Source organism: Alternaria arbusti, assembly GCF_024043155.1.
Source record: "Alternaria arbusti strain BMP 1465 chromosome Unknown scaffold_16, whole genome shotgun sequence".
NCBI classification, from domain to species: Eukaryota; Fungi; Ascomycota; class Dothideomycetes; order Pleosporales; family Pleosporaceae; genus Alternaria; species Alternaria arbusti.
The window spans coordinates 599,953-615,534 of record NW_026249956.1 but is presented as its reverse complement, the minus strand read 5'-3'; the positions used below and the strand labels follow the sequence as shown (position 1 = coordinate 615,534).

The following is a 15,582-nucleotide window of genomic DNA, read 5'->3' as shown; positions in this document are numbered from 1 at the left end:
GTTCTGTCCTTTTCACTTTGCGCCAGGTCCCATGACGTCTCCGCGTTGATGTTCCGCTTTCCATATTAAGCGCCAGGGTTGTTAGCGACGCGACAGGAACGCGATAAATTAAAAGAACACGGTGGAGGCACGCTGTAATGCTGATCGGCATACAGCTCGCCGAGAAACCGCCCAGTGCGACTCGTTTCGTTGCTTGATGCTTGTGGTTCAGGATGGCGGAGGTTGGGGTGTGGGGGAACGCGGGGTGGAACTTGTCGCCGAAGATGAAGCGTCTGCACATGCAGAAGGGTCAAGCACCGCCGCTTGTCTAGATGAGACAGAATTCTTGCTCTTGTCGCTTGCCTTCTTCAACCTCCTTTACGAGCTCGCCGTTCATAATACTGTCGACATATGCGTTGCCTAGCAGGAGATATCTGTCGCCTTTCGGTCGCAACACGCATGGCGCACTACCCCCGTAGAACACCACGACAACATCACCCTCACGCATACACGCTGGACCGATGCCGAAGTCTTTCTCTTCTGTCCGAAAGAAGCGGTAGCCGCCGCAGAGAATCCCTATTTGGTTGTGGCATTGAAGTGCGTCGCCACTCAAGCTGTCAAACTCTGCCTTTGGGTCACGGTACCATTCGAGGTAGCGTCTGAATTCTTCGTAGCGGGCGTGGCCTGACTCGCTACCTAACTTAGTAGAGTTTCTCGTCGTGTCATCTACAGTAAGTGTCCGAGCTAATACTGGCAAGGCCACGTCGCTCATGGGGTTATTCCAATCTATCCCTTTGTAAGCCTCAACGACTTCGGGATACATTTGAAGGCCCTCAAGCTTAGTGGAAGATTCCAAGTCGAATACCTTATCGACGGTAGTTACTTTGGCGTGAATGATACCGGTGAGGCATAATTGCTCACCCTCAGGATGTTTAGTAACGACGAATTGGGCTTCACGTCCGCTACAGGCGCCACTTTTAAGAACCACGACGCCCTGACCTATGGAAACTGTATCTCGGGGAATGTCCCAACGTGGTGCCCATGATCGGTAATCGTCATCTCCGTCGTAATCTGCATGGTGTGCTACGTGCGCAAAGACCAGTAGGTGTTTGTTTCTAGTGATGGTATGCAACGCCGTATCGGTGAAAACCTGTGCGGTACTCTTTGTATAGTCCGGCATCATCAGATTTCTGTCTGGTTGAAATCCAGAAAGACCAATCAGGCCGTACACCTTGTCCCTGGGATCCGTTGATTGGAACTCGCGGAATTTTTGTAACACTTCGAGAACTGAACAGTTGACAGGATCCAACTCGTAAATGGAATCTACCCCCATAACACTGATCTCTTCGAATGAACTTCCCAGATCTTTATTGGTGTCATCACTTCCAAATTGCCTGTCGAAAATCCACTGCGCTGCCTGGCCGACCTCCGCCCACGGGAGGCATTGTTCGCCCCAAACTACTAGAGCATCTTGCGCTAACTTGACTTCCTGTATACACCAAACTCTTGAGAATAGCGGGCGCTCGAACAGATCTGTCAGACTCATACTCAACATAGGCGTGAAGATGATCATTGGGACTTCTACTACTCTGTGGGTTTCATCGCCGTCCAGATTGATGTCGTGTTTCAGGCTGAACTCGTTGCATGCATCCGCGATCAATTTGCAACACCGAAACGCTTCTCTTATGACGCTATCATCACCGTGACCGAGCCAAACATTGACCTGTGTTGCCTGCGAGAAGATCTTGCTCATTGGGGGAACTTGATGGCTCTTCTCTTGGTCGTCGGCCTCGTTGATGCAAAGAGCGTCGGCCCAGATAATTTGCGTAGTTTCTTTGAGCCTCAGCCTCACAAGAGCATACGAAAGTTCTGGTCGGATCTTGAGGCGTTGACCGTTGCATATGATCGTGACCTTGGGTGGGTCGACCCCCCAAACATACGATAGAGCATTGTAAACAGGTGCTTCGTCGAGGTTGACAAGCTTGAGTTCGCATTCTATTCGTCGATATCGTATAGAAGAAGGTTGGACATGGAGAACACGGATCTGGTTTCTAGAAAGTAGTCTTTCGGCGTACATTGAGGAGGCTGGTCCGCTACCTGAAGCAGATAATGTAGCCTGCGGGTGCCTTGAGAAGGTTGAGCGTACGCCTTGCCTCAGATGCCTGAGCGCAGCTAGGCCGCGAATCCGATGATGCTGTTTGTCGGAAGGCATCGTGATCGAAGACATAATCGTATACGATCCAAGGGTATGATACGTGTAGTGTGGTGATAGATAGCGGGGTAGAGTTCGAAATTAGATCAAATGGAAGGGAAGGCATCAACACGCCAGTATGATGGCTTACACCTGCCCAGGTGGGCAATCGACCCCGCTAAGATCTGATCTCACGGCCTTGTACAGTGGCCAATTAGGCATGAACATGTTTCAAGTCGCATAAGACCGCGACTGCCTGAGTATTCTATTATGAGCATTAAGGCCAGTGAAAATTCATTCGCCGCTCCAATCTATGTTTGGTAATCGCAAATTTTCTTCGTCAAAACTAACCACCATCTGTCTGCTACCTAGACTTTCGCATTTCTCGCAAGTGGCTTGAGTCCCGGCAGCGCAACAACAATGATCGAAAGAGTCATCTCCACCATGCTCAAAGGATCTGCGAGAACAGGTTAGCTTGATCGTCGCGCATATTATACATAGTATCCAGAAGGTGCACTTACAAACAAGGTTCTCTTGTCCTGTCCCAATCTTGAGGCAAGCGAAGCGCACAATGCTCGACGCAATAGTGAGCGCACCGAGCGCGAATGTAAGACCAACACCAGCCGACGACCTCAATACACCCTTCATCAGGAGCACAACAGGAACCGCGTAGACAGCCAGGTAGCAAGCCAAGTTGAGAGTAAAGTTCAGGATAAACGGCTCTGGCGCGTAGAAAACGGAGCACGCGCCCTCTTCTTGAGACCACTGCACAGATACAGGTGTACCGCAGAAGAAGGTATCGTCGAAGAGGATAGTCAGGTAGCTCGCGACGACAAAAGCCGTAATACCGAAGAGCATCTTGCGCAGTCCCGGGTGACCAGCGAGGTTGAAGAACGCCCAGTAGAAAGCCAGCATGCTGAGTTTGGGGAAGCCCATGCCGACATCGTAGAAGTAGTTCGAGGCAAATGAGATCTGCACAACGTGTTAGATGTGCGTAGAGTGCGACAACCAAAAGAACAACTCACCTTCGACAGTTTCTCCGACGTCTCATACTCATCCAGCACACCCATCTGATACGTAAGCGTATCGCAAATGATCAACCCCAACGCAACCAGCGCAGAAGCCAACAATAGATAATCCGACGCGTCCAACCTCGAGCGCAGACGAAACAAACGCGTGTACATGCGCGCCGCAACGAAACAGTATGCGAAGATCAGGAGGATCCATTCTGAGATCTATCACATTGTGACAAGTCAGCATCGTGTTTCCCCTTCGAAGATCTCTTGTTGTATCACCGACCAACTTACCATGCAGTCTTTCCCATCAATGTAGTGTGCCATCTTCGCTGCTCCTGTGGTGTGACAGAGACAGTCACGAAACAGTCAGGATAAAAGCCGTTGGATAGATAGTTGCGCCGCACTCGCTTCAATCAGCGTACTGCAAGGAGTATGTATATTGAGCCAATTCCCATAGCATGCAGGGTACTATATTCTGCCGCGCATCCATTATACCATAGCTTCTGAGGGTATGTCTGGGCGAAGAATTCTACCGCCTATCATGCGAAACTGGGGTCGGACTTCTGTCCTCGAATTGTCGAATCGCATGGCAATGGGTGAGCCCTGCATGCAGGCGCGCGGAAGTTTGCCTATAATTGAGGCGTTCTAGCTGCCGTGTTAGATGGGCTGATTCCAACTGTGATCCTTGCGCTTTACACACGGCTGTACCGTGTCGGTGGGTTCGGTCTGTGGTGGGAGGGGGTCTTCAGGCGCATGGGACGAGCGTGTGAGGTCTTATTTCCTGGGTTGTGCAACGGATATCTGATTGAGCATCAAGGCTGTGTAACCTCTGATTCGTGGTTATGTTTTGTTCGGCCCTTCGCTGCTGATAAGCTTGGTCAAGCATCGTAGCTTCCTTTGGTGTTCGGTTAGGCGAACCGGTGGATGAATTTTGCCAAACGAGGCCTCCCGCATGCAGACCCTTCGGCCAATGCCGATCCACAGCTTCGACGGCAGCAATGCGGCACAGTCAAGAGTATTTGCAAAGGTGATTGAAACTCACGGAGCCATGGACTATTGCGGCTCGGCTGGAAGAATATACCGCTCGGCGGCGTTTTGGTGGCGTGTGCGGTCCGCAGTGGGCGGGATGGTAGCGCAATCATTCCGGGTTGATGCGAGTGGTCAGCCCAACGGCAAGGGTCTATTAAGTAACACTACAATGTTGAGATGACCCGGCTGCTAAACCTCGTATAGACAGATTTTGTTCAATCCTTCGAATAAATTTTGCTTTTGCTGCTATTAGCGACTAGTTACATCTAAATGGAATTGACTCCTGAACCACCCTCATGGGTACTTGGCAGAAATCTCGTGTTCCTCATCAGGCGACTTTGAAAACTGCACGCTAACGCGGCGCGTCTCGTAGATGACATCTTTCCTTGACATGGTGTTCAGTTCTACTTCGCTGCCCGAGTCTTCATCTGTGTGCACGCGGGCGGTGTGCTTGCCTCTTCTGGAAGGACGCAAAAAGTTGTGCGACCCGGATGCGGGTGTTTGGTGTCCATACGTGCGAGACCCAGAAGAGTGCGATTTCTTGTTCGAGGAGAAGAGGCTGCCGCGTCGTAGGAAAGATCTCATCGACGGCAATGAGACTACCATGATGGCGACGGCCATTTCGGTCATGGAAAGGACGTCTATAGATGTGTTAGCGACAGTTCAAGTTTTGTTTGACTGCATGCACTGACAGACGTTGGTCCAGGCATATATGACCTCTATCGTTGCGAACCGAAGAACACTCATTGCGATCGTGACGATGCCAAGTGAGAATGTCGCTACAAGACCCCAGATCTGGCGACGCCGGAGCTGTAGTGAACGAAGTAGGGGGAATGGCAACGCGAAGACTGTTGGTCCGATGTTAGTGATTCATGCACTCTCTGGATGATATAAGATTGCTCACTGAACACGTCGGAAGTGATATTAAGGCTCCAGTCGATCCTGAAAACCTCTTTGGAGCTGAAGGTATTACAGGCTGCCTCATCAGGGGACCAATTCGAAGAGACCTGGCGCCCGCACCAGAAAGTGTCGAGAAAGAATGTCGATACCATGGCACTTCCAGTGAAAAGGGTCACTGCGTAAAGTGCTTTTCGCAACCACGGCATTGTCGGAGGGATAAGCCTAAAGTATAGCGCGAGGATTGCCAACTTTGGCCAGTAGATGCCAGTGTCGTAGAATGCATTGCCGGCGAATTGCACCTTCTTGAGAGCGATCACACGAGCTGTCGATGCCTCTGCATCATCCGTCATGCCACCCCATATGTACGTCAGGTAGTCGGTGACGAAAAGGCCAATAGCATCCAGGATAGACGCTATCAAGAGACTGTCGCTAACAGTAGGATACTGTCGTTGTAAAAGGCGGGGAACCAGTCGACCAGAAGCCAAGAATATGGCCAAGGCCATAAGGGTCGCCTCGATGGGCTTTGCAGATACGTTAGCAGAGTCATGTCAGAAAAGAAAAGTACATGAAACGTACGATTACATGCTCTGGAGCAACGCTGTTAGCCATGATGGAGGAGAAATGGCGAATACACCATGAAGCAGTCGAAGAGAACTACGCAGAGAGAAAAGGATCAGATAAAACCTATTATGTAGCGATTCCAAATTCGAGGCCATCGCTTGGGTGTATACCAACTGGTAAGACGGACCCGATAACACGTCCGTTTTACCTTCCTCCATGTGGCAAAGGTACCTGATTGCTGCGATCATACCACTGGCACACCCGACTGCTCGGCTGGCAATATAGACGGAAATAATCAGTATGTCTGCATGGCGGGACCTGCAGTCACAGAAGTCGTTTGGAACGACATGGGTGTATAGGACAAGACAGGGATCTTCGTTGGGCGGTATGTGAATGGACGGCGCCGAAACCGAAGGATCGAAGCCGAACCCGATGGAGTGCTGCCGATACTATGCGAGGCTGTATCTTGTGAGTGCTAGTATACGGTTGCTCCGCGCCGGAAAGGATATGGCTCAATGGCGAGGCTGTTACATGCAAGCATTTGACTGTTATTTGTGAAGATCTTTCCTGTTCAGCCGGCCTCAACGTCTTTTCGTGTTTCCAGAACGTGAATGAGATCGCTTTTTCGGACCTATAATCTCACGGCCAGATGGTGTGACAATCGGGCTGGTGTCGCAAACATGTCGTGCTTTAAAGGTCTTCTTGTGCTTCTTCTTCTTCCTCTCGAATGTCTCTGGCTTCGTAGACTTTTGGTAGCGGTCACATCAGCTGCCGCTCAGTTTCCGTCAGCCTTGTGATGGTGATCAGTTGTGAAGACGTCCCGACGTCGTAGCATCATCACGCCGCAGCATTACAGGTACTCGAAACAGGCACCAACAACAGTCTCGTACTCTATCGTTTCAAAATCAATTCTTCCATCGCGAAGGAAAGGTCGATGTGATTGATGCACCAGAAACCGTGCCGTAGGCACAGAGATCGTCAAGGCAGAGACAACCCGCCAGCGCCGCCCCGCCTGGTCGTGCGCCAAAGCGGCGATGTGATGCCCGTTACAGGCCTCACCACTTCCAAAAGCGATTCTTCCATCGAGAAGGAAAGGTCGATGGAGGCACAGAGATCGTTGGTGTGGTGGTTTGGATCGCCTTACAGTTGGGGCAGACACAACGCGCGAGCGCCGCCCTGAAGGGTCAAAACAATGACGCAACATCCATCCCAGGCCTCACAAGTACCAAAAGCGATTTTTTCGTCGTGAAGGAAAGGTTGATGCAAACACCAAGAACCGTGCCGTGAGCCCAGAATTTGTTGAGGTAAACACAACGCGCGAGCGCCGTCTCGCCTCGCCGCGCCCAAGCGATGACGTAATACCCAACCCAAGTTTCACCAGCACGAAACGCGAAAACCCAACGCGTAGATCACACCAGCGAAAACCGCGCAACAACACCATGCCCTTTAGCCTGCGATCCTTCTTGAAACCCGCATCCTACAACGACAGCGTTTCCTACACCGACAGAGTCCTCGCGCAGATCTTCTCCTGGTGTACCCTCCTCGGCTACATCCTCCTCCCCTCATTCTTTCCACAGCTCAACAGCGTCGACGAATATGCAGGATGCATAGAGTGCGAAGAATACTGGGACTGTTCTGATGTGTACGATAACCTTCCACCTACAGCTATACAGATCCCGGGTTCATTTTATCTCTGTGCCCTAGCCTGCTGCGTAGGTCTACTAGGGTGGTTGTATCTATGGTGGAAATACCAGAGGAAGGTTCAGTGGTTGATAAACTGGGTTTTCTTTCCCGCGTTCGTGAACAGTCTCGGGGGAATCGGTATGGCAGTTAGTAAAGTGGTGAGCGCGCCTGAGGGGCAGTATAGTGTGGTTTTGAAAGTGGCGATGGTTGTGCCGTCGGCTTTGTCGGCGATGGCTGCAGTGTTGGCGTTGTGGTATCATGGTGGTATGTTCCGGATTGCGAAGAGGAAGCAGGAAGTGGATCCTGTGGCTCTGGAGAAGGAAAAGGGACGGGATGAGGAGAGTTAGAATGGGGAATTTTGGTATGGATTGAAATACTGATTTAATAAGTATTGGGTATCAAGAAATGAATGCCGTCAATCATGGAAATCTCATCGCGACGCATATCAAGCATCCTTACCCTCCTCCTGATTCCTCCGAAACATCTTAAGTCTCCACTTCTGTGTACTCCCCGCATGCGTGATAGCCTTGTACATGTTGAAGAGAAAGATGCCGATAAAGACGATTGTAACGAATGCCAGTACGACAACCACGGATATCTGGAGAGAGTCAGCTACCACAACGTTTCATCTCGTGCGACGCGAGTACGTACCATGCTGAAAACAACGAAGTAATAAGTGGCTTTAAGGAAATGGTGATTTTCTTTCAGTTCGTCCAGACCCACTCCAACTTGCATGGCGGATAGAACCAGACTAAAGAACACGAACACGATGAGGATCCAGGAGAAGTTTCGTTGGAAGAAGATTACGTAGCGATTGTATCCGTACCTGTTTGAGGTGTGTTAGCAGATGAACCTACCCAAGCGTTTGCTTTCAATGGACAAGAGATAGACTCACAGATACCCTCTCACGAAATGCGTATGCGCGAATCGTGTCCGATAGATGCTGTTGATTCTTCCCAACCTGAGATCACCGAACTGGTATCGTTTGTTGACTTGCTGCAGCGTGTTGATATCCACATGGCCCATGAAATCCCTCACGAAAGCTTTCCACCAGTGCCAGGTGACAAAGCTCGGTAGAAGCGTGTACTCGTGCGCGATCTTCAAGTCCAGCGGTGTAGTGATAAGCCACACATAGCTTACCAGAAAACCCGCCGCACTCTCCCACAGGCCTTTTGCTGTCTCGTCATCAGGATCCGCATCCGCAGGCTTGCAGATGTAATCTTGCCAGAACTCATAGCTGAGCATCCATTCCGGCAACGGCTTGACTATAAGCTTAGTCGAGTACTTCAGCAGATGTAAATCCATTTGTTGTGTGCCTAGCACTTCCATGCCCAGCATCGTGTATCTGTGCAATGGCCTGGCGCGCATGGGCCGGCCTGCCATCCATAGGTGTCCATGTATGCGGTTCAAGCGAGAGAGATCGAGGTCGTATAAGAGGAACTGACGGGGGTCGTCGTTGGCGAGGTATGCTTCGTTGTTCTTGCCGCTTATAGTGGGAAGGGACTCTTCTGCCGTGAGCGGTATTGCTATGACCGAGTCGAGCACGGGCTCACGCGGTTGGGGGCCTGTCGTGGTCCGACCCAGGCTGGTAGTAATATGACCATTCTGATGCGCGGTGTCGGATGGCGATGTGGGACTACTGAGTGTGGCAGCGGTAGCGGTTGGGGGTGGGATGGGACGGGGAGAGAAGGGCGGCGTCAGAGCGGTGGTCTGGTACTTGTAAGCATTCGTTCAGCGTATGTCAATGCTGTCATACACCTAACGTCTGTAGCGTGATCTTATCAGCCATACTGTCCATCAGCGATAGGATAGTGGGTTATGATAAGAGTGAAGTGCGGCGCGGTGCTCTATATGACGCTTGACGCCGACAAGCCTGCTGCGGCTGTCGCACGAGGCTCATAGATGCAGGCACACCTGCGCGCATCAGGCAGGCACCTCATGACGCAGGGAGGCATCAACTGCGCCTTCTCGACGGCGCGCGGGAGCTACGGACTGCAATGTGGGGGCTGAAGGCGGGGGCTAGACTGCCTCGAGCTGAAGTTTGGCTCACGGACGCAGATGTGCCATGGGGGTTCCATTGGTGAGCGGCTTCGTGAGCACTATTAATAGTAGCGAACAGGTACCGAGCCACCACCATGAGAGGAGGCGCGATCTAGTTGTCAATCAATACAAATCTGAGTATAGCATGAAGAGCATTACATGTTATCATACTTCAGTTGTTAGAGTCAGAACGCAACCCCAGTTTGTACAGAAATACAAAAGCTACTCAATCTGAATTGCCTAAGTTTCTTCCTAGTTGTTCTGTGTCTGCTCGCCATGCCATCAAGAGTGCCAAATTACCGTAACGCCACCTTCTAATGCAGTTTTGGATATCATTTAAGCCCCTTCATCCCCCCCTATCGAACGAATTATTTGCAGTAGTTTGCAGGAAAGCTGCCCTGCTTTCCATTAAATTCTCCCTGCCACCAATCCTGCGAGCTTTGCGTCTTCTTGATCACGCGAATTCGGTCGCCTTCTCTGAAGTTCAAATCGCCGTCCGTGAGACTGTCGAAATCATACATGGCTGTCACGTACTCGTACTGGAAAGATGATATCTTCTTTGGTGGCGGTGGGGGCGGCTTCTTTTTCCCTGCGGCTGGATTAGGCGACGAGGGATAGCCGGTTGGCGTTGACCCGTTCGAGGCAGAGGGTATCTTGTTGAAGTAAGAATCACCATTGGTTCCATTCGAGTAAGAGGAAGCCTGTGATGTAGACGAGAGACGGCGATCATACATACCCTGCCCAGCGCTCAGATGCGGTGAACCGCCGATCTTGGGCTTTGAGGCGCTAAGAGAGCTGTATGAGGGCTTATTAGAGAGGCTTATGGGCGGGCCATTCTCGGAGGTCGATGACAAGGTCTGGGATGGTCGCGGGGGTCTTCCGCCTCCTGTGATGGTGGGCACACTGTCGCTGCTGCTGACTCTCCGACCAGGCATGACCTTATTCCTAATGCCCAAGCCTGTCAACGTCTCTCCCTTATCTGGTAGTCTCATTGGCAAATGGACCGCCTTGCCCGTCTTCAGCAGGCCCAGGCTGGTCTCCATTTCCTGGCGCAGTGGTGTAAAGTTGGAGTCCCATAGTGGGATAACTTCCTCTGGCTCTGGTGGTGGATCGGGGTATCCTTGCTCGTGTGAGTACTGGTGTAGTACAGTGTACAAGTTTCCAATCAGGTTGTTTTGCAGCACGATCTGGTTCGCGAGGAGATGTGGTAGAATGGAGAAGGTTGCGGCATTCAGGCGTGGCAGGCGGTCTCGGAGGTTCTCGTCGGCGAGTTGGTATGCGTGTGTGGAGCGCTCGAGATCGACTTCGTGTTTGGCAAGAGCGCTGTTCTCGCGTTCCGAGCGCGTCTTCTTGGCCTGAAGGGTTTCGCAGCGGCTTTTGTAGCGCTCATAGTCGACCTGCAATGGCGTGGTCAGCATGGCTCACAGCGTGGTCTATAGGCTGACTGACCTTTGCATCCTCTCGCTTCTTGATAGCCTTCTCCATGGGCTTCAAGGCGTCGCGAGCCAGCTTCGCTGGGATGACCAATTTCCTGTCAATGTCCTTGACTTCCTCCATCATGTCGGTCTTCAGCTCGGAAAAGGCCTCGTGTAGGCCATGGACACGCTCCAGGACCGCAGGTGGGGTTTCGGCATGGGCATGGGTGCTGTTGGAGCCTTCGCCGCCGAGTGGTTTGAAGATGGCGTATATGAGCTCGACCGACGTGAGTTGGTGGTTGAGGATGTTGGTCCACGCGTCCCGCCATTGCTTCGCTGACGCTTCGAGCTGAGAGGGGGGTTAGTTGGAGATTCAATGCCAACGTGTACACTCGACTCGTGTGCCACACATAGCATGCATAGCAGTCAATTGACGTGGGTGGTTGGAACTGGATGTGATGGGTTTGGATGGCTGGCCCCACTAGTTCATAGGACCGAGCAATGTGAGATGTTAAGCCACACTGGACGTACCTTTTCCAACATAACCTGCGAGTCGGTGAAGTCCTTCAGCATGGCTTCGACATCGGCCTCGTTGGGCGTCCTCGTAAGGAAACGCCCGGTAATCCTCTGCATGCGCTGCATCTTGCGATGTGATGGCAGCTATCGTGTGCGACGCAGGCCTGAGGTAAGAAGGACAGAATAATACGAGTTATGGGCGGAGGGCAGTAGGTAATGCTTGCGCGTCGACTAGCGGTGGCTGTGCTCACTGCTGTGTGTTAATTGAGGTGAGAGTAAGCAGGGGTACCGAAGGGCCCCGCACCAGGTTGTCGCGACAATTCGCCGGCCGCTTAGACCGATTAGTTGTCTAAAGTGGAGTGTGAAAGCCTCGCGGGGAGGAGTGATTTGCCAGGTCCCCTCCTCGACGCGGGAAGCGAATTCAAGATTGCGGTTACACCTGATGCCCGCCTTTGGTACCGTCAGCTGTGGACCGGACGGCATCATGGTGCGAGGCCACCCAGCGTTGGGCCGCCGGGTACGAAGACGTGTCATGACTGAAGTGGAAAAGCTTGGGGAAACGCGTACCCCTGGTGTATTTCCGGTGAAAGCTCAAGGCATTAGGGTCTTAGGGCTGGGTAGCCGCTGCCGTAGTCTGCAGACGCTAAACCACGTGCTCGCGCGCGGAACAGCAGGCGCGGTTTGTTCCGCCGAGGCGCGTCACCGTCACATCTCTCGACCTTCACCCTCACGACGACCCCGCCCTATGCCGCCCATGCACGCCCCGACGCGTCTCGACCGTATACTCACGCGATGACGGCACCTCTTCGTAATACCCAGCATGCCTCAGCCATAGCCGCGATCACCGCCTCCCAGAACAGCGCGCCCGTGGCAGAATTTCGTTGCCTCTATACACAAGACGTCAAGAGGAAGCAGAAGCGGTGGCAGGATGGCTATCTCAAGTTCCATACCTTCAACAGCCGGGTCATGGTATATGACCAGGCAAGGAACTTTCTCGGAGATACCTATCACAAAGACAGCAACGAGCTGCAGGAAGGAGACGAACTCAGCCTGAACAATGGCGCTTTAGTAGAGGTCGCTGAGGCCATGAGCATCACACATACCGATCTGACGCAACTACTCGAGAAGAAAACGAAAGAACAGCCACCCCGCCCGACCGCTCCTTCCCAGCCGAAACCGTTCCAGAGGCCATCGTCAGTGGCACCGACCAATGCCCAGCGAAGTGCATCCCAACTACGCCACAAATCGCTCAATACACTGCTTGGGACACCGAAAGGGCCAATTGGAAAGGCGCAACCTATGAAATCTCCATACGAGGCTCGAAAGGAAAAGGAGAATGAGCTGGTCGAGGAACCCACCCCGAAGAGACAAAAGACTAGCCAGCCACGCACAAACTGGAGAGCATCTAGCCCAGTCCAAGAAGACAGCCCCATAGCGAAGAGAGATTCGGCTGTACAAGTACAACCGCCAGACACAGCGAATGCTCGGAAACCTGCGAAATTCATACCGCCGACAGCGACTGTCATCACGATAGAGTCCGAGTCCGACCCTCACCCTGCGGACTTGTCCGATGTCACTCTCCCGAGCACACCCCCGAAATTTGCCAGAGCGAGAGCACGATCTAGCGCACTTCATACCCCAGCACCACAGCCCGCTGTACCTCAGCAACCGCCCGTACAAACCCCACGAATACCCAAAGGCAAGGTGCCAGTACCCAGTGTACGAGCGTTGGAGACTCCGAAGCAACGAGCGCCACCATCTTCACCTCCAGTGAGCGCCTCAAATCGCCTGACGAACGTCGACTTCGCGTTACAACCAACAAAGCAGCCACCCAAAGACCCCACTCCGCCACCACCTTCGCCTCCTCCTAACCGCAAAGCGAAATCGCTTCGATTGTCGGCGGGTGTAAAGCGCGGAACCTTGCTGTGTCAGTCGCTGCCTCAGAAGACCATAAGGGCAGCTAGTGAGGCCAGAGCGACCAGTTCCAATGTCAGAGCTCGACCGGTATCACGCGTCACGAGCAAGGAGCCATCACCTGCAATATCACAGAACAGTAATCCGCAACAAGAGGTCGCCTCTGCAGCGTCGAAACGGGTGGCTAAAGCCAAGCGAAGAAATACAGAGGCACAGGATGGTGACAGTCTCGCGCCAAAGAAAGCCAGAGTGTCCAGATCTCCCCCGCTCCCATCACGGAGTGTTCTCGAAGATCCAGAAGTTATACATGGCCTCATGGACCAGCAACTAATAATTCCCTCGTCTCCACCTCAGCCTCAGTCCGTATTCTCTCCTTCAGAGACAGTCTCCGAACCCAAGCCTACCACTACCAAGAAACTGGCGGACCAGACACCGATTGAACCGCCATCTAAACGTCAACCTACGAAGTCGAAATCTCCTCCACGAGACAAGACTGTCCGAAAAGCACAGCCAAGAAGCAACATTGTGGATAAGTCTGCATCAACGCGCAAGGCCCCATCGCCACCTGTTCCCGGTCTTGATCCACCGATATCAGCATCGCGAGACGTCTCGCCAGCGCATACTGAAGCCTCTGAAACACAATCACGCACATCATCAACTTCGCCTCGCAAAGTCCCACTCTCGACTGGCGGCTTCCCCAAGCGGCCGCCGAAGCGATCCAAGAAGCAAGCAGCCGCAACGCCCTTAGTACAAGAAGAACCAGCTCCAGCCCCTCTAAATGAGTCTGTACCTCTTCCGCCGCATCCCCTCCGAGCGAACAAGAAAGGACCCATGATGAGCACAACTGAACTAGCATCTCTTCTCCAAAAGCCTCACAACCTAGCCAAAGCCCTTCCCGACCCCATCGAAGACGGCTCAAACATAACCAGCGCAGGCAAATCGCCCAGCCGAAACTTCAGGCGCGTAAGAAGCGAAAACGACGCACCGATACCCAGTACAGCGGATGACTGGGAGAAGCGCAATCTACCCAAGACGTCCAGCAACATAGCCGATACCGTAGACGATCCACCGATCACTGCTACTGTACCCGAGGAACCAAAGAAGAAGAAAAGCAGTGGGCTAGATGCGTTGATTAAACGAACTGATCCTAGAAGGAAGTTCAAGAGGACGCAGAGTCTGCAGGTGGATACCAATGTTCCGTCGGCTGCTATGGGAGAGGTCGAGCTACCTAGTCCCGTTGTAGATAAGGATGTTGGGCCGTGGAGTACTGAAGCGGGCGATCTTTTTGATTGGAGACCGCCTGGGAAGGAGTGAGGGATTAGCAGCGGATTGCCTTGCAGCAAGTACTGGCAGCCATGTCACATGAGAATATGTAGCGATGATACCATGATATTGATACCCTGGAGCATCGGTAATAGGAAATTGCAGTCTTTGATGGTGCTGATGTTCATCATCGCAACGATTTTATCAGCTGCGTTTTGGATTTTGCCCGGCCTTCTTCGTCTCCATGGAATAGCTCATTCTCGTTTTTGAAACACTCGTACAGAACTCGGACAGAAGTTCGTGCACGTAAATGTTTGGAAAGCCATCAAGTCGATTTAAGGTGCAGACATGGGGATCTGCAGGCTTTGCTTATCGCTCATGACGTATCCTGCCCGAATCCACACATATGCGGTCGACCTGGCCGTTTTGGGCAGCAATCTCTCATGGAATCGAGGAACTGGTTATTCTGGTCTCCGGGACATGGGTAGATCATGTCTCCGTTTTGAAGGAAGACGAGAGACGCGGAAGAATCATGGATTCAGTGCCGGCGCTTCTTGTTCTTCTCTCGGTATTAAACATGGCGACAGGACAGACAGAAGACAACATAGAGGATGGCCGTGCGGATTTTGGAAAGATGATGGAGGACGTTTGTTCGAAGAACGTAGCATGTGATTCTACGGATGATATCTTGGTGGGGAGTGCGGAAGAGCGCACATATCTCCGGTACGCAGATCTTTTGATAAAAGACGGGGGTCTCGAAACCGCGCCATAAAATCACTTTGCTCCCTTTTTGGAAAATATCGTCCTGGAAAGAGGAGTGTGGGGGAAGAAGGACAAAGTCGTAGGGACGTTGCTTTTATACGTTGACTAGCGGAAAAGGTAAGAAGGATATCGGCGGCTTAGCAGAGCTTTTGTAGCTTCGGTGTCAGCAAGAGAAACATGCTCCTTTTCGCTTTATGATTTTGAACTTGAAAAATTTGGAAAAGAAGAAGTAAATCGCCAACTCCAGAAACACATGATGAGCGTCGACCGCTGTTTTGTTGAACTCGAATTCGGTATGTACGGTATCGATGTA

At 52.2% G+C, this 15,582-nt stretch overlaps 7 protein-coding genes across 7 annotated transcripts; 2 read left to right on the top strand and 5 right to left on the bottom strand.

The window, feature by feature from the left end:
• Positions 1 to 307: 307 nt before the first annotated feature.
• Positions 308 to 2,191, bottom strand: J4E86_009329 (uncharacterized protein; the record flags this gene model as incomplete). Its single annotated transcript, XM_051449835.1, has 2 exons — positions 308 to 2,030; positions 2,055 to 2,191. 2 exons carry the CDS (start codon positions 2,189 to 2,191, stop codon positions 308 to 310), a joined length of 1,860 nt encoding a protein of 619 aa, XP_051299172.1.
• A 347-nt stretch (positions 2,192 to 2,538) lies between these two features.
• On the bottom strand, positions 2,539 to 3,240 carry J4E86_009328 (uncharacterized protein; the record flags this gene model as incomplete). Its single annotated transcript, XM_051449834.1, has 3 exons — positions 2,539 to 2,627; positions 2,692 to 3,142; positions 3,196 to 3,240. The coding sequence occupies 3 exons, from the start codon at positions 3,238 to 3,240 to the stop codon at positions 2,539 to 2,541; spliced, it is 585 nt and encodes a 194-aa protein (XP_051299171.1).
• Positions 3,241 to 4,509: 1,269 nt separating this feature from the next.
• Positions 4,510 to 5,724, bottom strand: J4E86_009327 (uncharacterized protein; the record flags this gene model as incomplete). The annotated part of the gene is made up of 4 exons (XM_051449833.1): positions 4,510 to 4,856; positions 4,908 to 5,063; positions 5,120 to 5,558; positions 5,692 to 5,724. The coding sequence occupies 4 exons, from the start codon at positions 5,722 to 5,724 to the stop codon at positions 4,510 to 4,512; spliced, it is 975 nt and encodes a 324-aa protein (XP_051299170.1).
• Positions 5,725 to 7,115: 1,391 nt separating this feature from the next.
• On the top strand, positions 7,116 to 7,380 carry J4E86_009326 (uncharacterized protein; the record flags this gene model as incomplete). The annotated part of the gene is made up of 2 exons (XM_051449832.1): positions 7,116 to 7,318; positions 7,350 to 7,380. 2 exons carry the CDS (start codon positions 7,116 to 7,118, stop codon positions 7,378 to 7,380), a joined length of 234 nt encoding a protein of 77 aa, XP_051299169.1.
• Positions 7,381 to 8,250: 870 nt separating this feature from the next.
• J4E86_009325 (uncharacterized protein) lies at positions 8,251 to 9,148 on the bottom strand (the record flags this gene model as incomplete). Its single annotated transcript, XM_051449831.1, has 2 exons — positions 8,251 to 9,069; positions 9,116 to 9,148. The coding sequence occupies 2 exons, from the start codon at positions 9,146 to 9,148 to the stop codon at positions 8,251 to 8,253; spliced, it is 852 nt and encodes a 283-aa protein (XP_051299168.1).
• A 619-nt stretch (positions 9,149 to 9,767) lies between these two features.
• Positions 9,768 to 11,456, bottom strand: J4E86_009324 (uncharacterized protein; the record flags this gene model as incomplete). Its single annotated transcript, XM_051449830.1, has 3 exons — positions 9,768 to 10,796; positions 10,849 to 11,163; positions 11,346 to 11,456. The coding sequence occupies 3 exons, from the start codon at positions 11,454 to 11,456 to the stop codon at positions 9,768 to 9,770; spliced, it is 1,455 nt and encodes a 484-aa protein (XP_051299167.1).
• Positions 11,457 to 12,122: 666 nt separating this feature from the next.
• J4E86_009323 (uncharacterized protein) lies at positions 12,123 to 14,558 on the top strand (the record flags this gene model as incomplete). The annotated part of the gene is made up of 2 exons (XM_051449829.1): positions 12,123 to 12,902; positions 12,981 to 14,558. The coding sequence occupies 2 exons, from the start codon at positions 12,123 to 12,125 to the stop codon at positions 14,556 to 14,558; spliced, it is 2,358 nt and encodes a 785-aa protein (XP_051299166.1).
• Positions 14,559 to 15,582: the final 1,024 nt, after the last annotated feature.